Below are 23426 nucleotides of genomic sequence, written 5' to 3'. Positions count from 1 at the left end.
TATACCCATTTCATACAAGTTTTTCTACTCAATTTGGGATCAATTCATGATGTACTTACAATGTGTTATTTGGAGATGAGACATGAAACCAAACAAGAGAAAACTGGCTCTTTCATTTTGCTTTTGCTATACTGACTCATTTGATACAAAGAATGCAACAGAATGCATTTCATAATACCTAAAGCAAATTATTGTAAGGTGGTTTAGTCTTGACCAATTGAACTCCCACCACTAAGCAGTAATTGTGATACAAAGGTTTTATTATTATTTTTTTTTTGGTCTGAATTGTGGTGACAAAGTTGGCTCATCTGTAAATGTGGATTGTCTCGTGGTAAAAGGACTCAAAAGACATACGTAATAATTACATTATATAATAGGAGATCCAAAATGTGACTTCACATCCTAATGCAATACAATAAACCTCTGAAAGATTATTATGAGATTATCGCCAAAACAAAAGTCTTCACTTCAGCCATGCTCAAAGTTGAAAATTGATAACTTGTTTTGGTTGGCTCCCTTGCTTCCCAAGGGCCTTATCTATTGCAGCATTGAAATTGTCAAAAGGAACCAGCTCCATCCTACAAATAGGGAAGCCTCTGATGTTAAACATAGATCAGTTCAAATTAACAAAAGTGGAGTTAAAAAACCAAAAAAGAAGAAGCCAAGTGTATAGTTAATGAAGGAGAACTTACTCATATTTTAACTTCCCTTCCTGTGCTAGGTCCAGGAGGGAATCTATCAAAACTCTACACTCTTTTGCCTTCTCTGTACTCATCCAATTCTGCAACCAGAATCCCCTCAAGGAAAGATCCTGCAAACATAGATATTTGAGACAAGATGACAGAACATAAAAACATCACAAACAGATAAAATTGCAGTGGAACTAATCAGAAATTTCTCTACTAACAGAAACTGGTAGGCAAAAAACTGTGTTGCTTTAAGACAAAAGAAATCCTAAATCCTATTTCTTCATCTCCACCACCAGATGAAGAGCTAACCTAATCTAGGTCTTAAAATGCCTAAAAGGATTTCTGAAACTATACAAACTTTGAATTTCTAATCAAATAGACCTCCTAGGTTTGTAAAAATAACAGTCAATACAACTCAGTTGGGATAATTGAAGACTAGAATCATATCATCCCATCAACGCATATAATGACACCTGGTCTACTCAATCTATAGTTGGAGCACGCAACCCTATAATGACCTCATCCTACTTTCTATTGGTATCACCCATATCTAACTGCTTCCTTTTCTTTGTAGTAATCAGATTTTCTTGAATGCTTTGTCATCTCCACCACCAGATGAAGAGCTAACCTAATCTAGGTCTTAAAATGCCTAAAAGGAATTCTGAAACTATACAAACTTTGAATTTCTAATCAAATAGACCTCCTAGGTTTGTAAAAATAACAGTCAATACAACTCAGTTGGGATAATTGAAGACTAGAATCATATCATCCCATCAATGCATATAATGACACCTGGTCTACTCAATCTATAGTTGGAGCACGCAACCCTATAATGACCTCATCCTACTTTCTATTGGTATCACCCATATCTAACTGCTTCCTTTTCTTTGTAGTAATCAGATTTTCTTGAATGCTTTGTTATTGTTCCCTTTCCTATTTCATGGTTTCCCCATGTCTTAGCATTCCTTGTCATTTCCACATGTTTACTAACTTGCAGTTCTCGGAAAAAAAAAAATAAATTGCAGTTTCTGAAGTGCAATATATTTTCTCCCCAAAAGTAATAACCAAAAAGTAGAGTTTCACTAAGTGGCCGAAAAATAGAAAGATTTACCTTAAAAATGAAAGATGACGTTGATACAGTAATGGGTTTCTTAGACATTCCACCATATGTCACCATAGTTCCGCCCCGCCTGAAAAAAATGCAGTACATTTAGAAAAGGACATTAGATTTTGAAACCACTAGGAAAAGGGAACATTGTTTAAAGCATATAGTACTGAGAATCACACCCCAAAAATTTAAGAACCAAAGAAGCAGCATTGCCTCCAACGCAGTTAAATCCTAATGCAGGTTCAGGTATACCAGACTGGCATGTCAAGCAGATTAAATGCAGAAGATTAGTCAAACAACTCGGAAATAGAGGAAGAATCAAAGTGTAATTTATGATTTGATTAATAAGTCCACAACTTCTAGAAGACCCTTGACAATATCAACTATAATGAGACAATAAAGATATACCAGAAGACCCTTGACATTCTTGACTTCCAGTTGACTCTCAGTAAAAACTTCATCTGCACCAAGGTTTTTGAGTTTCTCTTTTACTTCATCAGACCCAGTCCTGTAGACACCAAACCATGGTCAATTATAGAAAGACCCTTTTCAGGAAAGTTTATTTTCCTGGAAGCAGAAATCTAAGTAAATAACTGCATACTCTGCTTAATTGTATACTTCTTATAAGAATAGAAGACATACATCACAGCACACAAGCTGATTTCATATTATCACCTGTCCCTTATTATATTAATGTTATGGATGCCACGATGATGCGCAAGCTGAATAATGCACTGCCCTACAATGCTTGTGGCTCCATTTTGAACAATAGCATCTCCTATTCAAACCAAATTGTAATCGGTGAGGAGACAAAAGAAAGATGCATAGAAATTTCAGATGGTGCTGTACCTTTGTTTAAAGTAACGAAGTCTTCAAGCATTCTTAGAGCAGTCAAAGGATTAACCGTAATAGTGGCGGCATATTCCAGGGGTGAATTCTTATTTATTTTGTACCATACACTCTGATCCTTCACAATATAAGTCTGCCATGTCCCTAAGAAAAGATTATATATAAAGCCTCATTAAGGTCACAAAATGCATGCAAACTATGTTCTATAACCACAAATTTGAGAAGATGTGAGAACAAATGAAGAATGTACCGAAAGAAGGCGGAGATGGGATGACTAAATCCCCGGGCAAGAGACCCTTAACTGCAGCCCCGACCGAATGTACCTCTCCTACACCTTCATATCCTCCAACAGCTGGCACTTGTGGCCTCACAGGGTATACCCCTTTCATGGTTCAATGCACACATCCTCAACTAGTAAGCAACAAATGGTAAATTCAATACAGATAATCTTCAAACTGTGATTTTAACAAGTTTGTCACTTTGTTTACTGATGTTAAACTTTCTTTCTTTCTTCATTCAATTTTTTTTTGGAAAACCTAACCATCAAGCAACTACTCGGAGCACTAGTTCTAGTAAATTTAACTCCATTTTCTGAGCAACCAAACGGGTAGTAATGGAACAATAAACCAATGAGGCAATACCCAAAAAGAAAAAGGAAAATAAAAATATTAAAAAAAACCTTCAATTCGATTAATATCAGAAGGGTTGATTGGAGCAGCCAACATTTTCACGCACACATCGTTCTCTTTCACTTCAACTGGCGGCAACTGTATCACTCTTCCAACAGCAAAAACCACTAATTAAAAACTTCAAATTTGAAAAAGAAAAATAAAAAAGGTGAATTTTTAAGACAAAGTTAGAGAGTGACCTGGTGACCTTATCGGGAGGACCGTGTTGCTCGTACACCACAGCCTTCGACGGCGGCGACAAGATCGTCGAGAACGCCCGGAGGCTTAGGGTTTGGGTTCGCGGGTGGTTAACGGCCTCGTTTAGCGTGAGATTGCCGAATGGTTTGAGAAATCTGAGAGTCGCTGATCGAACCAGAGACGCCATTTTCAATTTGAGCACCGCTCTGCTTCAATTCAGGAAGCTGCAACAAGCTTAAGGAGTTATTCTGTCGTTTAAAACTCGAACCGGGTTGAAACGGCCCAAACCCGGCTAAAATATTCGAACCTTTAGTCCCACTCCTCATAAAAACACAGACGTCTCGATTTGGGCCCGCTGGGCCAATCAAAGCTCGTTCCTCTCTCTCTCTCTCTCTCTCTCCACAAGGTATTTTCCTCTCTATTTAATATTATCACTGTCTTGCTTTGCCATTTACTTCTTTTACTTTATGTCTAGTTCAGTGGTCTACTAATTTAGTAAATTCATAAGCTTGGTTATAAGCCTCCAAATAGTTTGAGTTGGCCCTTTTTTTTGGGGTACAAGTTTGTCTAAACAACTAAGATGTTATAAGAATTGAACCAGACTTACAGTATGCAAGTCAATGTTTTTTTTTTCTAAAACCTGAGACGATCTGTCCATTATTCAATCCTTTGCCCATCATGTTTTCTGTATTATCAAACAGTAATATATCTTCTGTATTTTTGTGATATTAGCACCATGTCTTTAACCCAATTGTGATATTACCTACTTTGTTATGTAAGGGCAAATGTAAACTCCTTTGCCTTTGTTGCTTCATAGACGGGTTTCATTGATGATTTTGAAGTCCAAAGGATCCATTTGGGAAAAATATATCCGAAACCAATGAAAGGTTACACAATTTTACGGTGTCTGCATTTTGCAAATGATTCTGTAGGAGTCTCATTGAAGTTAGAAAGTTATATACAGCAACATCTGTTTTCACTTTACTCTAACTTTGTTTTCTGAAGTTAGATATAAGTTGTCACATGCTCTGTAGCTAGGTTTTATTCCAGTGCATATGTGTGTTCATATATGGGCCTCATTCGATGGTCGGTTTGGATTGAATTGGAGTTGAGTTTAAGTCAGTCTTTACGAGTCTCACCCTTTTAGATCAACCAATATACCTCAAAACCATATTCAAGAATTAGAAATTTACACACTACACAGAAGACTTTCCCTGAAAGTTCATTGAAATAATTGCTTCTCAACACATAGATTCTTATTTCAATTTCCTCGTGGGTTGTCTTACTTTTTGTGTGTTTGAATCTTCCATCAAAGTTCCTCTGTGGTAGAAGAATCCACCAAAATCAGCGTAAAAGATTTTTTTTTTAAATGGGTCAAAAAATCAATCATTTATTTTTGCTTTGCCATTCAAATCATTGTAGAACTTTGCTATTATTCAACAGTCATTGTAGCTCTAAAGTCAAGCTGTCTTTCTTGGTCCATAATAAATATTTTCCCACCAATCAGATTAGGTACTTTCTTGAATGTTCTGTCGGTTTGGTCATGATTTCTAACTCTGTACTTGAAAATTTGATTGAATTTGCAAGCTGCAAAGCAATAATGAATACAAAGCACTTTTGGAAATTGTAAACAGGAAGCAGAATGTGATAAATGTGTGGGTAACTGAATGGAGAAAATGACTTTTGGATCATGGTATTTATTGCTAGACGCTGAAGCAGTGTGCCAACATTTAACCTAAAACCTCCTATTTTCTAACATTGAATTAATTGATCTGAAATTCTGAAGCTAACCTTTTTTAGATTTGGTCAAAATGTAAAAACCGCTACGTATGCAGGCGCATGGTTATACGGAATAATTTTTATGTTTAAGATCATGTGATGAAAGAGATAAACGTAAACCACAAGGTGTAGTGTGGTTGACAAACTATCACCTACAGCTGGAGAGCTACATGGTACCTTAATGACTAGCCGAACCCCAAGCGAGAATTAATCCCACCATTCAAGTGTGGGAACATCTCATGATATTTACTCCAAAAAAAAAAAAAAAAAAAGAGAGATAAACGTACAATTTTATATAGTTAGTTGTAGGTAAATAAAAAATGATGTGGAGAGGGATAAATTCATATTGTCGGTTTGATTGGTCTGGTTTACCAGTGGAGTGGAAGGCAACCACAACATGTACCCTTAGTTTGGTCGGTCTGGTTTGCCAGTGGAGTCGAAGGCAACCACAACATGCCCCCATTACTCAGCTCAAGACACATTGTCGCTCACCTAAACCTAAAATAATGAAATTGTAAGCAAGAAGAAAAAGTCACTACCATGCACCGCCACCAGCGCCTTCAACCATCATTGTCATTGCCTCGAGGACCCTGTCATTCTTTATCAATAATAATATTAAGAGAATAACTGATGTGGTAGTGGTTCATTTGTCTTCGCTTTTGAATTCAATCGGGATCGTATTATCACATCAATTGATTTCAAAATTAGTGCAATAAGTCGATGTCCCTAATATTATTGATAATATAATCATTCTTCTCCAAAGATTTGTTGAATTTCAAAGCTATTGTTATCTTAGTAATTATCATAAATAGTATAATCACATTTAAATACATGATGGGAAATAATTAGTTTCAATCAATGTCTAATCTCTCAAGGGCCAGCTTTAACTTGTCTAATACTAACCACTAACCCAGTGTGATCTGGTAGATGTTGGCCTTCCATGTGTTACAATTTCTCATGGTGTGTGTCCACCGCCTGAAAAAGTGGAATTTTCTGAACCAGTCATAAAGTCATTATAATACTCTATGTTCTTTTGTGCACCGACCGTGATTGCTTCATGATCAGCCCTTCCAACACGTATTGAGCAATAGGATTGGCTGATTTAATCTTTTATGTAATTTTTTCAAATAGGTGGACCGTAGACTTTTTAAAAATTTTCTTCACTTCTTTTTAATTAATTAAAGAACATCGAAATTTTGTTTAAAATAAGTGTATTTTTCTGAATTTTTCACAATTAAAAGTGATTCTTGAAGAAGCACCGAAAAACACTTTTGCGATTCAACATCACTACAAATTTTTCTGTCAAACACTATAAAAATATTTTTGATTATTACAAAATGATTTCCCACATTTCAAAAGCAGTCCCAAACCAACTTTTACTTCGTTTTAGTACTTTCCTAGGCTTACTGTCCTCCATTAATTTCTCCTATTTTCTTGAGGTACACTTTTATAGAGTATATGCCTTAACCACTTGGTTTTACTTTTAACTAAAGTATGACACAAACTGAATAGATTATTCAAAATGATGGAAAAAAATTCTTGCATTGGGTCATGTGCAAATAGAATAATATTTCTTGCATATTTTGTGCAAATGATGCACACATTTTATATGTATAATTGATTTTGCAAAGTATAATATAGTTATAGGGTGTTTATTTTTAAAAATAATAAATAATATACGACTCATAAGATTACGGCAACTCACTTTCAGTGAGAGAAGTGAAGGTAGAGGATCTCAAATTCGAATTCTCTTTTGTATAAATTTTTTTTGAAGAAAAATAATAATAACCATTTTCCTAGCCCTTTGGTGCAATTGGCAAGAAAGTTCAGACCAATTAAATGGTATTTTATCTGATGCTTTTTATTAATTATATTTAAAAAATTGTGTTGAGAGTTTATTGCATATAGGGAGAAAACAAAATAAAATAAATGACAACAGTACTTCTATTTATTTAGTTTCCTCTTCCCACGCGGAACCTTCTTTTGTGCTTTGGAGACGGCAACCAAAGTCAGAGCTGCAAAAGCATACAAAATTTGGTCTTTGGGTTTGACAATAAAAGCTCCAAATTCAATAAAATACGTTGGAAATTAAAATATACAATGAAAAATGAAGGATTATAACATATGTTGTTTGTTTAGTAAATAGTTTTTAGCAATAATGTTTTCATTTATAGATTGATAGCTATATGTTTTCAATGTAGTTATGGTAGGATCCGGATCCTAGATTGGGAATTTTTTTGCTACGTTTTGATTGACTTTTATTCTCCGCCTAACACACATTCTTTAAACGTTCTGTCATTTGAAATACGCCTATTAAAAGCTTAAAACAAGATAACAAAAATTCTCACATTTATTTTCCAAACCTTCAAACAAGCTAAGATAATTTTGACCATTCATTAACAATAATGACATATATTACAACAAAGAGTAGACATTGTTCCTTTTTTTTTACAAACCATAGGGAGATTGCATTCATAAATCACAAGTAGACGTTATTTTTTTAACACAATAAAAACTCTTTCAACAAGAAATGATCAGAATAGTTTACCGAAACAACTGTAGTCTCTAACGCATCAAATAATATTCACCTAAGCTAAACCCTAAATCCTAATGTGATCAAGTATACATAAGTTGGAATGGAACTTCAATTTGAAGAAACCTTAATGTGCAAACTGATCAAGTGGTTGTTTTTAAACTAAAACAAGAAACACGTGTATAAATTGTATATCAACAACAGAGGGGAAAAAGTCAAGTATTGCGTAGTGGGTAATTTCTCTTTTACCTAAACCATCCCACAACATTTAACAAGAAAAAGGATCTGAAAAAATATTTACCTCTTCTTCTGCTAATTATCCACCTAAATTCTGATAACAACTTGTCGGTTCAAGAGTCATACAGTAAATTAAATATAGTCAAATCCCATGTGCCGACTACGTGCCACGTGTTCGAATATTATTGGTTGAACGATTACATTTTTAATTTTTACTGTTCCGTTTCCCCTAGGAAATAACGCATCGTAGTTATGGCGGGCGAGCGCGTGGATCACCGTTCGAACTTTCCTTTTTACAGCAAAGCATTATTAAGGGGAAACGCGTAAAGGCAGAGGGCCCCTTTAATGCAATCGGGTGGGCCCCTCTTGGAAGATTTAAAGCATAACATTTTGTTTAATGGGAGATCTTCCGGTTGTGGGGACTACTGTGATGTTAAGCCGTCACCGCCGGGTAATGGAAACAAATCTCAGGAAAGAGAGATGTTTGGTTGCCCGAAGAAAAGGACAAAGATATGTTGCGGACCAGCTCGCAACTAAATCGCGTATGCCAATGGGTGAGCGCCACGTCATCAGATAATTTGGATGATCGGAACACGTAAAAGACAAAACAAAAATACCGTACCATAGATGCAAAGTTGACCAAACAGGCAAAATATGCCGGAGCGACGGGCTCGGCTCGGATGTTTCGTCAAAACACATGCAGCAGATTAAGGCCCCCGTAATTGTAGAGTTTTGAAATTAGCGAGCATTATCAAGATCCCTTTTAACTCGGTTAGACTCTGCTAGACTCCGTTAGCTTTACTAGATATGTAAGTCTCATAATGTACATATTGAATTTGGGAAAGTAATTTCCATATATGTTTCCTAAATTGTTGATTCCTGAATGAAGTGGAATTTTAAAACGAAAGAAACTAAAGGAGTACAATAGTAACACTCTTAGCCTTAATTATATTCACCACTGTTAACTAAGATGAATTAGCTTACTAAACACTGAGGAGCACTAAGAATATTCTTGTAATGAATTTTTGCTTCTTTGAAATTACCATTAATTATTGTCAATGGGTCTAACTGTATTTGCTAAACATGTAATGTTATTCTTGATCATATATGACCGCTTCGTCGAAGATAATAAAATTTTAATTATGAAGAATAGAATAGGAAAATGGGAGTGAGTAATCTCGGCTATCAAAAAAAATTTAAATCGAAACATATTGATACAGATCATATCGATAAAATTATGATCATAGTATCAAAGTGGAGTAACGATATTTGTATAATATTATCGATTATATTTGTCACATATGTGATGAGTAAATTTATGAGAAATCGTTTTAAAGGTAAGTTGACCGCGAATAAGGGATTTGGTTAGTAAATGTGTTAGGAAAGGGTAAGTGGTAATACGACCCTCTCTGACCCCAAAAAAAGAAAGAAAAAACACCCTCGTGTGTGCAACGTGGCTGCCTTTAATTGGTTGAAATTGAATTTAATTTTGCGGTTGATTTGCATTACAGAAGGGAACCCTCCCGTATATATTAGAGAAAAAAGTCACCAAGGAAGTACAAGAGTCTGTCACTTTGTGTCTGAGTTTTGCAACGCTCTCCTTTCTCATTCTGCTCAGCTCTGTTTTCTTGTTTGATTGGTTGGTTTCTATGCTTTTGGTGGCTCTGTTTTTGTGTGCAGTCGAGAGATAAAGGGGCGTGAGCAAACAAGAAAAGGAGAGAGAAAAGGAAAAGGAGTAAGATGAGCTGCTTTTGCTGCACTAAGAAATCAACCAAAGAATCAAAGAAGAAAAATACCAACATCAACGGCAACAAACCCAATCATCAAGGTAATTCTTTTCCAAAATTAATTTTTATTTAATTTTTGGGTCATTGAGATAAACTCATCGGGTAGATGATCATATCTGATTTTCATATTCAGATATTTTCTTGGGATGATTTTAATTTTTACATTGTGGGTTTTGTTTTTTTGGCTATTATTATTTCCCTTTTTGTTTAATTTTTATGGGTGGTACTCTTTTGCCTTACCTGGGTTTATGTTCTTCCCTCTCTGAATTATTTGGTCATCAAATTTTTTTATTTAAAATTTGGGGTTAAAGTTTCTGAATTTGGTTTTGTTTGGTCCTGCTTTGCACCTTGAATCGATTCAAAAGGTCGGTGCACTCTTTCACTTCGCCATGAAACCACTGTCAATTTTTGAAATTTTGTAATGGATGGAGAAAGAAAGATGGCTAAATTTTTATGTAGTGAGAATGGGCTTTAATCACATTTATAAAATTTTCATACTTTTATTTTCATCTGGGTTTGTTAAATTGTTAATTTCTCATCTAGTGCCAATGTTATTTGTTTTGGTTCTTGTGACTGTTCATTAACACCGCGTCTCATTCATTTTGTTTGTTCGTTTGCGTGATTGGTTCGGAAGGTCCAATCCATAATCCAAAGTCTCATAGTGTTGAATTTTGTCATTTTGTATTTTTGTTTGCATTTAAATTTTAATGACTCCGGTTTTTTCAATCTCATTTTTGAGAAAATGAATCAATATGATTTTTTGGATTTTGGTTACCATGTGCCGAATTTTGTCTTTATGCTTGGCCTTCTCACTTACTGACTTGTCTGTGTGCATGTTTGTATTTGGTCATTTTGATATGTCAGAAGTGAATTCAAATGGGAATGTTAAAACGGAATTGGGTGTAAAAAAGGAGGAGGCCTCTAAGGATGACCAGTTATCGTTGGATGCAAAGGAGTGGAATATAAAGGAGGAGGTTTCTAAGGATGGAAAAACCAACGGCAAGCGAGCACAAACATTTACATTTGATGAACTTGCCGCAGCAACTGACGATTTCAGGTCTGATTGCTTTCTAGGTGAAGGAGGATTCGGAAAAGTTTACAAGGGTCACTTAGAGAAAGTTAACCAGGTTTGTGCAGCTGAGTTTAAGCTCTACCATTAAATCGAACCTCTTGTGATACCTATCAAACCCAAATTGACAAATAGTTTTTTTCTATTGAGTTATGAACTTGTACATTGAACCGAATGCTATTGGGATATCATGAGTGTCCTTTTTATACTCTTGTATCAAATGTGTTTTGTCAATTAATATATGAATTATAAGCTTGAGGGGTGACCCAATTTTGCTGTTGTTGGTGGTGTAGGTTGTTGCTATCAAGCAGCTCGATCGTAATGGGTGCCAAGGGATTAGAGAGTTTGTTGTCGAAGTATTGACGCTAAGTCTGGCTGACCACCCTAATCTCGTCAAATTGATTGGGTTTTGTGCCGAGGGAGATCAGAGGCTATTGGTTTATGAATATATGCCATTAGGATCCTTGGAAAACCATTTGCATGGTATGCAACTGACTCACTCCTAAAACCAATCCTTGTTGTATTATCGATTACCTTTTCACTTTCTGTGAAATATGCATCTTATTTTGAGGTGGCCATGAGTTATATTTGAATAGTACCTTTTTTTTTTCCTTTACAGATCTTTCACCCAGCAGGAAAGTGCTCGACTGGAATACAAGAATGAAGATAGCAGCTGGTGCGGCAAGGGGTTTAGAGTATCTGCATGAGAAAATGCAGCCCCCTGTTATATATCGTGATCTGAAATGCTCAAACATTTTGCTTGGTGAGGGGTATCATCCAAAGCTATCTGATTTTGGCTTGGCCAAAGTAGGTCCCAGTGGAGATAAGACTCATGTTTCTACTAGGGTTATGGGCACGTATGGGTATTGTGCACCTGATTATGCAATGACAGGTCAGCTGACTTTTAAGTCGGATGTTTATAGCTTTGGGGTTGTTCTTTTGGAGCTTATCACAGGAAGGAAAGCTATTGATAATACAAAACCTGTCAAAGAGCAGAACCTGGTAGCATGGGTAAGATAACTCTAGCACATTGCATTCTCTTCTCTGATATCTACTATTCCACTCCCTTCTATGGTACTGCATAGGTTGAATTAGTTTCGCAGTAGCTGCTGTCCTTTTGTAACATTGTGCGGCAAGCAATAATTATTGGAAATGCTGATTTTCTGGATTTTGCTTTTCTTTATCACTTTTCTTGGTAAAATTTAACTATGTCTGCTGCCCACTGGGATGGATGCGATTTAAATAAGTGCTACCAATTAGAATAGCAGTTTGTTGGAACTTATTTTCTTTAGAGATAAAGGGAAATAAATAGGGGCAGCAGTCAGTTGACACTTGAAAGAGACTATCCTTGGAAGTTAGAAGATTTTTTTTATTGCAGTTGATTTTTAGTCTCTATTGTCATCTGTAGTTATGTTTTGATATTTTGATATCCAAATTAGCTTGAATTGTTGAGCATTTTGAATTTTGATAACCTCCGTGTGCAAGAAACTAGCTAATGTAGTTGTCTGTCCTATTTAAAAGCACAAATGAACTTTGACTTTCACTTTAACTGTTATATTGTTTTCAGGCAAGACCCCTGTTCAGATTGGGCTTATAAATCCCTGACCGTTATATTGTTTTCAGGCAAGACCGCTGTTTAGAGACCGGAAGAGATTTTCACAAATGGTGGATCCGTTGCTCCAAGGTCAGTATCCTGTCAGGGGACTATACCAAGCCCTTGCTATTGCTGCAATGTGCGTCCAGGAGCAGCCCAATATGCGGCCTGTCATAACAGATATAGTTACAGCATTGAATTACCTTGCTTCCCAGAAATATGACCCCCAAATACATCCAGTTCAAAGCTCGAGAAGGGGTTCATCTTCTCCTAGACGGAGGAGAGATGATGATATAAGGCAGATTGGAGGTAACGGACCAGAGAGAGACTGAGCTGGAGGACTAAATTAAGAATAAAGCAGCCAATACCATTTTGTGATTGTAGATGATGTGCCTAGTTATCAATTTTTGCATCATAGAAGATAACAGGTACTACTGCCATTCTTAATATTCACATACAGAGAGTTTCTGCTTTTTTTCTTCTTCTTCCTTTTCTTCCTCCAGTGTACATGAGAGCTGACGTTCTTGTATGTAAAAATGCTTCATTGTAGGAACTTTTTTCCATTTTATTAGTTAGCCTTATTAATTTCTATAATAGTTCCATTCTTTTGCCTACCGTGTCCACCACCCTCTTTTTTTTCCCTAGATGTTTGCGTTTGTTTCGTTTTGCTTTTCTCTAGCACAATAAGTGCATCATGATGGATGTTCTCATGGACATATCTACTTCCTCCTGTCTCCATTACTTTTTTTTCCCTGGATGTTTGCGTCGTTTCGTTTTGCTTTTCTCAAGCACAATAACTGCATCATGACGGATGTTCCCATGGGTAAGCTTTATCATAAAAAAGAAGTAGACATATCTACTTCCTCATGTCTCCATGCAGGTAATGTGGAATATCATTGTTGGATGCAATGTGAAAACTTGACGAGCCCGGCCTTCTCGTTGACTCGATGCAAAGAGGGAACTTGGAGGTTCTGGTGAATGATTTGTTAATGTGTAGCTGGGGGTTGAGAGGGTGGTAAGTTTTGATGTTGGTTTTTGCATGGTGATTGGAGAGCTGGTCTGCAATCCTCTTTTAGCCAGATGCTTACAAGCATCCCCAAAATGACACCACTGTAAAAACCTAGGCTGCCAAAGAGCTTTGAGTTTCTTTGGCATCGCAACATTTCCTGGCACTTGCACGTCTAGAGGCGCTGATAGAGCCATGAAATGTACTTTTTTTGTATGGGTCATTTCAGAGTGACTTACACTTCATATTAAAGTAATATGGAAAAAAGACGTAAACGTCTTTTATTTTGGCTAGCGATTTTGGCACTTCTCTTTTAACCTCATTTATTTTTTTGTTGGTGAATGCTATTTACTTTGACAATTGTGAGCCTCAAGTCCTTGGTTCCAAAGTTCCCACAAAATCAAGGCATCCATCCAAGAAGTTCATCCATTATTGCCAGTCCATTTCATCAAGACCCGCTCTGGAAAAGTTGGCATTTGTGACAGTCGTGCATGAACTCTTATTAATGACGCGTTTAATCATTAACGAGTCATTTTTCCTCATGAGGATGAATGACACGTGCAATCATACATCGTCGATAATGATGAGAAGTACCATTATACCCTTATCTAAGTCCATGTAAACGCGCATATCTCCACTCGTTTTCAACCCACATCTCCATCCGTGCAAAAAGGGTGTAATGGTCTCCGTGCAAAAAGGGAAGCATTTTTGCGTAATTGCATTGGACCAACCATTTAACCATAAAATCTGGTCCAGTTAGCATAATCAAAAGGGCCATCATGTTTTATGCTTTCATCAATGCGACTTGTATGGTTAACAACTCTAGACTACAATGCTTTGAGTTGAACTTATAATATTTGCAAATATATAATTTTCAATGTCATTTTCTTGTCCCAAATGTTTACAAACTCTCAACCTTTTATCTTCTACGACGTAATCAAAATTAGAATCATCCTATACTCACAATAAAAATTTGACTCTCGTTTCCTTCCTTTTACAAACTATAAACTTCATTTGAGTTAAAAGAAGTGACAAAACAAACGAAAAATAGTTGTAAGGGCGAGACTTTTAGAGGTCTAGAAACTATGATAGATAATGGATGGTTGGATTCTTTTTCCCCCTAATCTAGGCTACGGTGAGCTATTCAACTCATAGAACTATTCATCTGCTGAAGCTGTCTTGTTCAAACCACAATAAATAGGAGAAATCAAATATGCATTACTAATATATTAGTTTAAATAATATATATTTTTTTCTTTACCAAAGTTAGGAAGGAGGAGGGGTTTTCTCACATACTATTAATGTCTTTTTCAATTGGATTAGAACCTATTAATAATTAAATAAACTATATTAAAATATAGGAGATGGAGAGGGTTAATTGTAGGGGTTAGATGTAGATGGGGTTGAAAGGTTAGGTAGGTAGAGTAGGGTTTTAATTTTTAATTTTTTTTATAACCCAGGTCCTTAGAAGTTATTAAAAAATAAAAGCAATATGAAAATAATATTTTTGTTGAAATGGTGGGTGAGGAAAATATGATATGTGGGTGAAAATAGCAGTAGTTTAATTATAATTGTTCTTCCTCCAGCATGTTTTGCTTCTATGAAGAGAAGTGATAGGTGAATCTATGGACCACTCAAGTATTCTCTCTGGACACCCTAATAATTGCTTGCTTGTGTAGGGCTGGTAATGGGTCGTGCCGTGTCGTGTCGTGTTGGGATTATATACGTGTCAAGAATACAGAACCTAAACCCGGCCTGTTTACTAAACGTGTCATTTATGGGTTGACTTGTTAATTTTCTGTGCGGATTTCGAGTTGTGTCGGTCAACCCGCTAAGTGGTAATAAGTAAAAATAAATAAATAAAATTGCTAAATTTTGATAATTTAATCAAGTAATTGCATTTTTTTATTCTTATTTATATAAAATAGTGATTACATTTTGCATGTCTCTATGTATGAAGATTGAGAAAGAAAAATAAAAGTAATTTAAAAAATGAAAAAAATGAAGAAAAAATAAAGAAATGGGTTGGTGAGTTACATAGGTATTTTAGCGGATTGACCCAAATCCCACCAGTTTATAAATGGGTCAGTGGTGGGTTGACTCGAAAGTTTAATCGTGCGGATTTCAAATCGTGTACAGGGTTGTATTGGAAATTGCCACACCAACAAAGATTTGTTTATGGAATTGGGTGTCTAAAAATCAAATTAATGGGTGTCCATATATTAGTTCCTTACAATACAAGTCACCGACCGGTCTAACTCACATGCATTCCACTTGCAAAAATATTCCCGCCCAAAGTCGTTAAAAATCCGAACAAACAAACAACCCTAAAATCAAAACCCTCGTAAATTCACAATTCATAACCCCACAAATCCACCCAAAAAAGAAAAAATGCAGCAGAGACTTTGGTCTTACTCTTCTCGAGTGCCTGATCAAGAGCATGCTGTTGTGGCCATTCGCAGCGCAGCTCCACAGCAACCGCAGCTGAAGCACTACCACCACCACACTCCAAGAACAAACCCAGATGGCCTTCCGCACTACGATCCGCGTTCCGGCTTCGGAAAGAAGGAGGGTTCTTGGAGATCGGTGTCGGCGGAGAAGTGGATCCATGTCATTCCTGTGATTGTGCTCTTCTGCCTCTTTGTGCTCTGGTGGTTCTCTGTTTCAGGTATTACGAATTGGGACAGAGTTTGGATTTCTTGGGTTTATCTGTTTGATTTCTTTGATGGGTTTCTGTTTCTTGGTAATTGATGGTTTTGATTTCTTGTTCGTTCTGCTTGTGAAAAGAAATCACCATTTGGGAAAATGGGTGTTTCCTGTTTGGTCTGGAATTTGTTTCTTGGGAGTGAAGATTGAGTTGTTGCTTCGATTTTTTTGGAAACTGTTACATGTGACTCCTGTGTTTGACTCTCAGGTATTACAAACTGGGACAAAGTTTCAATCTCTTGTTTTTCTCTGCTTGATTTCTTTGATGGGTTTCTGTTCTTGCTTTGATTTCTTGTTCACTGAAAACAAATTGCTGTTGCGGAAAAATGGTATAACCTATGATTTCTTTGATTCTTTTGGAAATTGGTACTTCAGTTCTGTATAGAAATTTTACTGTTCGTTTATTTGAAAAGCAATTTGGACAAAGATTCAAGCCTTTGGTTTCATTCTTCTTCTTTCTTTCTCTAATGGGTTTCTGTTTCTTGATAATTGCTTGTTGGAATTTCGTCTTCATTCTGTTTGTGAAAATAGGCTGCTGTTTGGGGACATGAGTATTTTCTGTTTGCTCTGAAATTAGTTTCGTGGGAGGGAAAATTGAGTTATTCCTTTGGTTGTTTTGGAAATTGTACTATTGTATATGATTTGAAAGGGAAATAAAATAGCAATAAGCATTAGCATGGCTGCATAAGAGACTTACACAAGAGATAGATCTTAATCTGTTACTTAAATTTGTTTCTTTGTGTTGTCTTTGTTTGGAAACAGTAAAAGTGGTGAGCGTTGACGGCAGAATTACAGCTATACGTGAAACTGAGATACCACTCCCTCTCAACGAGACTCGAATTGATATTGCAATCTTGGCAGCTGCTGCTATGTCACCAATAGCCTCGGTTCCTCAGAATCTCACAGTGAACAAGGCAACTGAAGTTCCAAGTGCTGAGAAAAAATGACTGAAGGACAATTTTCTTTTGTCTATAATAAAATAGCTTTGAGGAATCTATTTCTGTCAATCTTGTATTAGGGACTGAGATAGAGTCCAATAGCCAACTTTGTAGGTGTAAAAAGTTTAGAACTGTGATTCATGGGGGAAACTGTGAGACGTTTATACTTGGTTTTGCTTGACCTTGCGCCGACGAACCAGCAAGGAACTTCTTGTAGTTAGAATTTATAGAGATAACAATAGTGAATGGTTTGCTTGGATCAAATTTACATAGAATGTAAGAGCAATGAATTCCCAGATGTAGCTGGCTCATTTCACGATTGAAAATATTCAAATTTTCTTCTGTTGACTTTCTGCTGACACTAAAGCTAACAAGTGCCTTCTGCATTCTGTTTCCCTTTAAAAATTTCCATTGATCTTATTCCTATATCCCTCAAGAATCTGGGAAAGTGGGAAAAATAAACAGATACAAAAATAGATCAAGGAAATGTTTCTCTATTGCTGCTACAACTCACTAACCTCACCTACTCTGCAATAGTCAATCATTAGGTACATGGTCGTGTTCTTTTGTGACGGAAGAATTCTACAACAGTCTCTCCTTGGTGACTGCAAAAAATATTCTTTCAGTTAGTAATGGAATTATACAAATGTGGAATTTTTTTTAATGCTAAGCATCTTTAGTTAACAAATCCTGAAAAACAAACTTTCTTACATCATGTGTCAAATAATGCCATACCTTTTGCCAACGAAGAGGATCTGGCTTTTTAAAGACTACAACAGTATCAATTGTTTCTGGTGAGGCCATTTTCCATCGGCAGTGAGGAACCGGGAATTTTTGACGAGTATAGTAAGCAATAATTTTCTTCCTACCTTCATCATACCGGGTTGAGTTTATGTAGAAAATGAAGGCCTTCTGACATGGATGCTTGTAAACAGGCCTAGTGTTGAATGCATATGCTGTGTAATCAGCTCTTCTATACCAATTCAGAAAAGTCCTTGAGGGCGTCTCTAGTTCTCTTGGAGAAATGATTCCCCTAAAGATTTGAACTACATAACCCCAAGAAATGGAGATGGACCAGTATCGATCTTTGTCGTAACAGATTGTTTGCTGCATAACACTAGCTGAGTCGAGCTTGACGGTTTGAAAGAGATGGTGAAGTGCTTTCACTCGGGTCATGTGTGGGAATATTGGTTCCACTACATCAAGGTGGTGAAGGGAAACCAGTGGAGTCACAGGATGGGCACTCAGCAGGCCTAGCAGATCTCCATACACATCATACTGCACAACCACACAAACAGCATTTTCAGAATTGCAAATGAAGGTCACACACACAATTCACAGTTTGCATTTGGAATTTCTTCCTACAATTCATCCATATTGAGAAATGTAAAAGCTACCAAATGACATGTGACTGTTTTCTAAGTCGGAAATAAAAGTTTAAAGTGTGTCCATAAATGAACAGATGAAACATTGCCACATCTGTTGGGATCCAGAATTTTGGGATCTGTATTGGCGTCTTCAGCGAAACTGGTGAAAACAAAAATAGCTACTCTTACCTGATGAAATCCAGTTTCCTTGGTAAGTGGCACGCCTAGCTCAGTCATACAAGCCTGCATTCTGTCATCACTGCCATATAACCCCGGATAGCGTTGGATGCACCGGTCCTGCATCTTTTCCAGCTCCACTGCCAAGGGATAACTTATAGCAAAACCCCCTCCACCATATGCCATTGAATATGAGAAAAATATGTTCTGAATGTGACTCTCCGATGAGCTTCCTACATAATAAAATTGTGTGTGGTCATACTTGTTGAGAATTCTCACCACATTTTCCACCATGAAAACTGTGTCATCATCCCCCATTACAAACCACCTCACATCCTTCACTCCGAGCCTCAATGTCTCCGAAACCACCCTCGAAATCCTCAATGCAGATCTCTGTCCTTGGCGATTTGTGTACTTAAATCCTCTGGTGTCCCCTGAAATCCGAATCTCGGGCAGTCCCTCGTTTCTTCTAGTCCTGACTCTTTTGTCCAACCAAACGACCCCTCGAGTCTCCTTAGGCCTCCACCACACTTTGATGTACTCCTTCCTCTTTTCCCACAAATTCGACGAAGCTGCTATCCCAAACATAATGTGTTTAAGCTCTGTATCGAATCTCCGAGGCCTTTGTGCAAGGGCAGGTACTTGTGAGGCTTCTTCTTCTTTATTTTCCACAAGTTTAATATCAGAGGTAGTGACATTGGAGAGGCCTTCAAGATGTCGTGCCACGGCGGTTGGACAATCTTGACGATCATAGAGGAGGTGGTTGGAAGAGTAGAGAACATAGAGAACAGAAACGGTGAGAAAAACCCAAGTGAGGGTGGCTCTGAAGCCTATCATTTGGGCCACTGCAGGTGCTGATTTCTTCTCAGAGTCTTCAAATTTGTGGCTGTTGTTGTTGTTGATGCTGCTGCCTCCCATTTGAGATGAGTTTGGTTTGGAGAAAGGAGGTGGCAGAAAGATTAGTTGGCCTCTCAAAATTGTTCGGATCAAAGAGAGAGATGGAGGGTGGTGTGTTAAGTGTCCTAAAGTCTGTTGTGGAATGAACGAAGTTGAATGCGAGGAACACGGTAGTTAATTGACCTTTCTGCCTAAATGACACATTTTGGTCGTGTCCTCCGGGTATGTATGTGCAACTTTAAATTGCTAGGAGAAGAAAAAAAGTTGTATGGTTTGTGGGGATGCAGGACGTTTTATGAGAAATTCCTGTACTCTTTCACGTGATTAGCACGTGAGCAATTGAATGTGAGCAGGAAGTTGTATTTAAAACAAAAATGAGTAAGAAATGTCATGCCACGTGATTGACTGAGTGTAGTGGTGGAGTAAGAAATTTGTCATTATGAGAGCAATATAAAAACTCTTACCCATATATGTGGATTAGGTCAAGTGGCTAAGAGCGTGTGTCCATTTATTGCATTTGAGTTCAAATTCCTATTCCTGTAAATTATAGTAATTTAAAATATCACCTTATGAAGAAATTTAAAATATCACCTTATGAAGAAAAAGTCTTACAAACAAAAAACTCTTTGATACATTTCATTAAATAAATGAAGAGTAATTACCCTTGCATTTGAGGTCTTGTGTTCGATTCAACCCTCCCTAAATATCACATGTATTAAATAAAAAAAATAGTTACCCCTCCATTTAAAGAAAAACTCAAACAATAGAATTAAAGTTGCATATTTAATACATCTATATATATAAAGCAAAAGGCAGAGAATGATGAAACATTCAAAATACTAGAAAATGCCCTTGGTTAATGCAAATATTAAGAATTGAAATTATTAATTAAATAAGGATAATATGGTAAATTCTCACATTTTCATATTTAAAAAAAATTAAAATTAAAAGAAAAATCAGATAATGGATCATATTTGTATGGAACACAACTACCCATTATTTTTTTAATTCTAAAATAAATTTAAATTTTTTTAAAAAAGGCCTCTCGCAGGCGCTGAAGCGCATGCAAAGAGGATAGTTGAGAATAAAGAAAAAGTTATTGGGATCAATTGCCCCACTTGGCTCTGCCACTTAATTTGAGTGGGATGTAGCACAATTAAAATATGTCGTGTTACAAGTTTTTGTCAATAATTCAAGTTTCGTAATTGATAAGTGTATTATTTCCTATATTTGTATACCTTTTATATATAGGTTTTGTAGGGAAAGTTAATTAAAAAGAGTATTAGTACTTTACTTTCCTTATTTTCAGCTATTCTGCGCTCTTGGAAAGATTTCAACTGAAAATCGACTTTTCGAATGCATTTTAGTGTAAGGCCAATTGTAGAAGAAAACTAAGACATTGAAGATCATTGTGTCAAAGTTTCATAATTTTCTACCAAGCTAAATGCTCCAGACTTGCAGGTCAAGACAGCCTAAGTTGAAATCTCGTCAGAACTGCACTGCTGTGGAAGATTGAAGATTTGAATATCTTTCTGATTTTTCCTAATGGCGTTAATATATGCTTGGTTAGAGATAAAGCTACGTTTCTCATATTTTTCCAGAATTTTCTAGGAAGTGGAACGACCCCAAAACGTGCGTGCAAGTTGGCTGACGTGTTTCCAAGTCAAAGAAGAATTCTTTCCTAGTTTGTTTCCTTAATTGTTTGAGATTTTGTTTTGCTTTAGGAGAGTTTTTCTAGACCTTTTTGAAGTAAGGTTTAGTTGTTTTATACTATATAAGGTCACCCTAGGATCTCTTCATACCATCATCTTTTTCCACCATCATCTTCCCACATACAACTTTCATACAGTGACAAATATATCAAAAAGAGAGCCAAGAATTTGTTCTGTTGCTGTGGAGAATCCAGAGATCAAATCCATCGGCCAAATCAGTTTTATGACAACAATTCTCTGAACTAATTTTCCTTGCTAGGGCTACAATGTAGCCTAACCATGAATACTTCATTTTTATAGTTATATTAATTTTTTATTACTATTCCATGTTGAGTATTTATTATTGTTCTTAATGCTTTGAATATCTGGCCAATATTTAATTGATTTGATGATCCAAGTGGAGACCAAGAGGAGATGTTTGGTGTTTGCTTCTTATAACAGATATCATGTCTTGAATGAGTGCCCGAGATGGACTAACATGACTCATGCAGTTTTCTTACAAGTTCTCATAGAACTTAATGGGTTCTTGGTTTTCTAAATCCGTTGCTCAAGAGAGAATGGGTTGTTAATTAAGAATACTTTTGGTTGAGCCCGAGAAGGGATATCAAATGAATTAGGAGAAACCAACTATCAACATGGGTAGTAATTAGGGTTAATTGGCTATAAGAATTAAGTGGAATTGGTTATGGTGAAATCGGATGCTCTAGTGTCTTATCATCTTGATTTTCTATCATTAATTAAATTGCTATTTTTCATAATTGTTTTAGTTTACTTAAATCAATCAATCTTTTTAATCATCTATTCAAATAAACTTCTGAATTAATCATAATTGGTAGTTAATAGGAAATTACAGTCTTCGTGGGAACGACACTCTACTTATTTCTATATTACTTGTATGGATTGTGCGCTTGCAATAATTTCACAACAGTAATTAATAATATGTTTAACTTGACGGTACCTGCCACTCAACGTATAACACTAAAGGCCAATCTAACAAGTGTTTCATATTACATGGAGAGTGACAAACAAGTAGTAATTTACCATGAGAGTTGAGGCCACAAGAACCTAAAAGTTCCTTTGTTCCATTGGACCCTTCGTCTTTAGTTGGAGAGAGACTCTCGTGCAATGGAGATAACACTTTTTTTTTATCTCCAACAAATAACACAATGACACATGAGATGACTTTTTCACGTGTCATTATGTTACTATTTGGAGATAGTAAAATAATGTTATTCCTCTTACAAGTAAGGTTGTTTTTATCCTTTGGTTGTAAAGCAACCTGGAGCCCACAAATTGACCTAAAGTGCTTGAGTCATCATTGTGCCAAGAATTGGAAAAAGCCCAGTACCCAATTTGGGCCATAACCAAGTTATTGTCTTACATGGGTCATGAGTCCCATGACCCAAATCAAGCCCACAAACAATTGAGAAATTGACAATGACATCAAAGTGTGTGTGTGAGAGAGAGAGAGAGAGAGAGAAAGATCCAGTGTGACGCAGACAAGTCTAGGTTAGTGTGTGGCTCAATGGCTTCTTTAGAACTTTATGGCACCACATGGCGGCATGATTCCCATGCCCTCCAACTCCAAGAAATAGCAATCAATCACAATCGGTGGGACCATCTTGGTTCTATCTGCCAGACCACAGTGGGGCCTACCAGGAAAGAGGCAGTACTTCACCAACAATGGGGCTGTCTGTGATGTGATCCCATCAAGCCGTGAACGGATAAGATGTTCTGTAAAAAAAGTAGTTCACGTGGCCATGGGACCTACCACATGTGTGAGTACCACATAATTAATGTGTGAGTATCATATATTCACTTTATTTTAGCCTGGTTCATGTTGCCCTGATTTTAAATTGTAATTTGTGAAGGCTTTGTCATTACCCAAAAAGAGTAAATAAATTTAAAAAAATTGTAAATGCTTTATAACATAAATAATCGTATGTACCTCTCTCGACAAAACTATTTCTCCGTATCATACAATAATTTCTCATATTAATTAACGATTGAATTTATATATTTATTACTATTTTTTTTGCACGCGCTTCCGCTCTTGTAAGGAGTTTTTTTTAATAAAAAATTTAAAATTATTTTAGAATTAAAAAAATAATG

At 36.4% G+C, this 23426-nt stretch overlaps 4 protein-coding genes across 9 annotated transcripts; 2 read left to right on the top strand and 2 right to left on the bottom strand.

The window, feature by feature from the left end:
* Positions 1–351: 351 nt before the first annotated feature.
* Positions 352–3768, bottom strand: LOC103322361 (Polyketide synthase, enoylreductase family protein). 3 transcript variants are annotated; one of them, XM_089050447.1, is made up of 10 exons: positions 3515–3768; positions 3326–3423; positions 2897–3028; positions 2647–2790; positions 2473–2575; positions 2206–2305; positions 1977–2053; positions 1801–1879; positions 693–811; positions 352–596 (listed from the first exon to the last, which is right to left on the bottom strand). In XM_089050447.1, the coding sequence occupies exons 1-10, from the start codon at positions 3697–3699 to the stop codon at positions 479–481; spliced, it is 1155 nt and encodes a 384-aa protein (XP_088906573.1). In that variant the 5' UTR covers positions 3700–3768; the 3' UTR covers positions 352–478. The 3 variants fall into 3 exon arrangements, with proteins under 3 accessions (XP_088906573.1, XP_008222493.2, XP_088906581.1); XM_008224271.2 differs by having other exon boundaries at positions 352–578; positions 3515–3752; XM_089050455.1 differs by having other exon boundaries at positions 3326–3413; positions 3515–3656.
* A 5840-nt stretch (positions 3769–9608) lies between these two features.
* On the top strand, positions 9609–13810 carry LOC103322380 (putative serine/threonine-protein kinase PBL5). Of its 4 annotated transcripts, none has more exons than XR_016126943.1 (6): positions 9610–9889; positions 10713–10975; positions 11211–11400; positions 11537–11928; positions 12541–12939; positions 13392–13810. XR_016126943.1 is itself a non-coding variant. In XM_089052166.1 (5 exons), the coding sequence occupies exons 1-5, from the start codon at positions 9802–9804 to the stop codon at positions 12841–12843; spliced, it is 1233 nt and encodes a 410-aa protein (XP_088908292.1). In that variant the 5' UTR covers positions 9609–9801; the 3' UTR covers positions 12844–13123. The 4 variants fall into 4 exon arrangements, 2 of the variants coding, with proteins under 2 accessions (XP_088908292.1, XP_008222515.2); XR_016126944.1 differs by having other exon boundaries at positions 13362–13810; XM_089052166.1 differs by lacking the exon at positions 13392–13810 and having other exon boundaries at positions 9609–9889; positions 10716–10975; positions 12541–13123.
* Positions 13811–15777: 1967 nt separating this feature from the next.
* LOC148921462 (uncharacterized) lies at positions 15778–17480 on the top strand. The gene is made up of 2 exons (XM_089052173.1): positions 15778–16185; positions 16986–17480. The coding sequence occupies exons 1-2, from the start codon at positions 15909–15911 to the stop codon at positions 17168–17170; spliced, it is 462 nt and encodes a 153-aa protein (XP_088908299.1). The 5' UTR covers positions 15778–15908; the 3' UTR covers positions 17171–17480.
* LOC103322387 (transferring glycosyl group transferase (DUF604)) lies at positions 17322–19790 on the bottom strand. Its single transcript, XM_008224301.3, has 3 exons — positions 18718–19790; positions 17897–18439; positions 17322–17766 (listed from the first exon to the last, which is right to left on the bottom strand). The coding sequence occupies exons 1-3, from the start codon at positions 19621–19623 to the stop codon at positions 17665–17667; spliced, it is 1551 nt and encodes a 516-aa protein (XP_008222523.1). The 5' UTR covers positions 19624–19790; the 3' UTR covers positions 17322–17664.
* Positions 19791–23426: the final 3636 nt, after the last annotated feature.

This window comes from Prunus mume, linkage group LG1 (assembly GCF_029339155.1).
Source record: "Prunus mume cultivar Tortuosa linkage group LG1, ASM2933915v1, whole genome shotgun sequence".
Taxonomy (NCBI): Eukaryota; Viridiplantae; Streptophyta; class Magnoliopsida; order Rosales; family Rosaceae; genus Prunus; species Prunus mume.
The sequence above is the reverse complement of the archived record's forward strand: the minus strand, read 5'-3'. Positions and strand labels throughout refer to the sequence as shown.

Bases quoted from the DNA above. Each gene is read 5' to 3' on its own strand.
- LOC103322387 (XM_008224301.3), bottom strand. From the start codon at position 19,623: ATGGGAGGCAGCAGCATCAACAACAACAACAGCCACAAATTTGAAGAC. The intron at 18,440-18,717 runs GTAAGAGTAGCT...GTGGTTGTGCAG, and splicing joins AGGAAACTGGATTTCATCAG to TATGATGTGTATGGAGATCT. The intron at 17,767-17,896 runs GTATGGCATTAT...TATTTTTTGCAG, and splicing joins ATCCTCTTCGTTGGCAAAAG to TCACCAAGGAGAGACTGTTG.
- LOC103322380 (XM_008224293.3), top strand. From the start codon at position 9,802: ATGAGCTGCTTTTGCTGCACTAAGAAATCAACCAAAGAATCAAAGAAG. The intron at 9,890-10,712 runs GTAATTCTTTTC...TTGATATGTCAG, and splicing joins CAACAAACCCAATCATCAAG to AAGTGAATTCAAATGGGAAT. The intron at 10,976-11,210 runs GTTTGTGCAGCT...TTGGTGGTGTAG, and splicing joins ACTTAGAGAAAGTTAACCAG to GTTGTTGCTATCAAGCAGCT.
- LOC148921462 (XM_089052173.1), top strand. From the start codon at position 15,909: ATGCAGCAGAGACTTTGGTCTTACTCTTCTCGAGTGCCTGATCAAGAG. The intron at 16,186-16,985 runs GTATTACGAATT...GTTTGGAAACAG, and splicing joins CTGGTGGTTCTCTGTTTCAG to TAAAAGTGGTGAGCGTTGAC.
- LOC103322361 (XM_089050447.1), bottom strand. From the start codon at position 3,699: ATGGCGTCTCTGGTTCGATCAGCGACTCTCAGATTTCTCAAACCATTC. The intron at 2,306-2,472 runs GTGATAATATGA...TGGTGTCTACAG, and splicing joins ATTAATATAATAAGGGACAG to GACTGGGTCTGATGAAGTAA. The intron at 597-692 runs GTAAGTTCTCCT...GTTTAACATCAG, and splicing joins GAAGGGAAGTTAAAATATGA to AGGCTTCCCTATTTGTAGGA.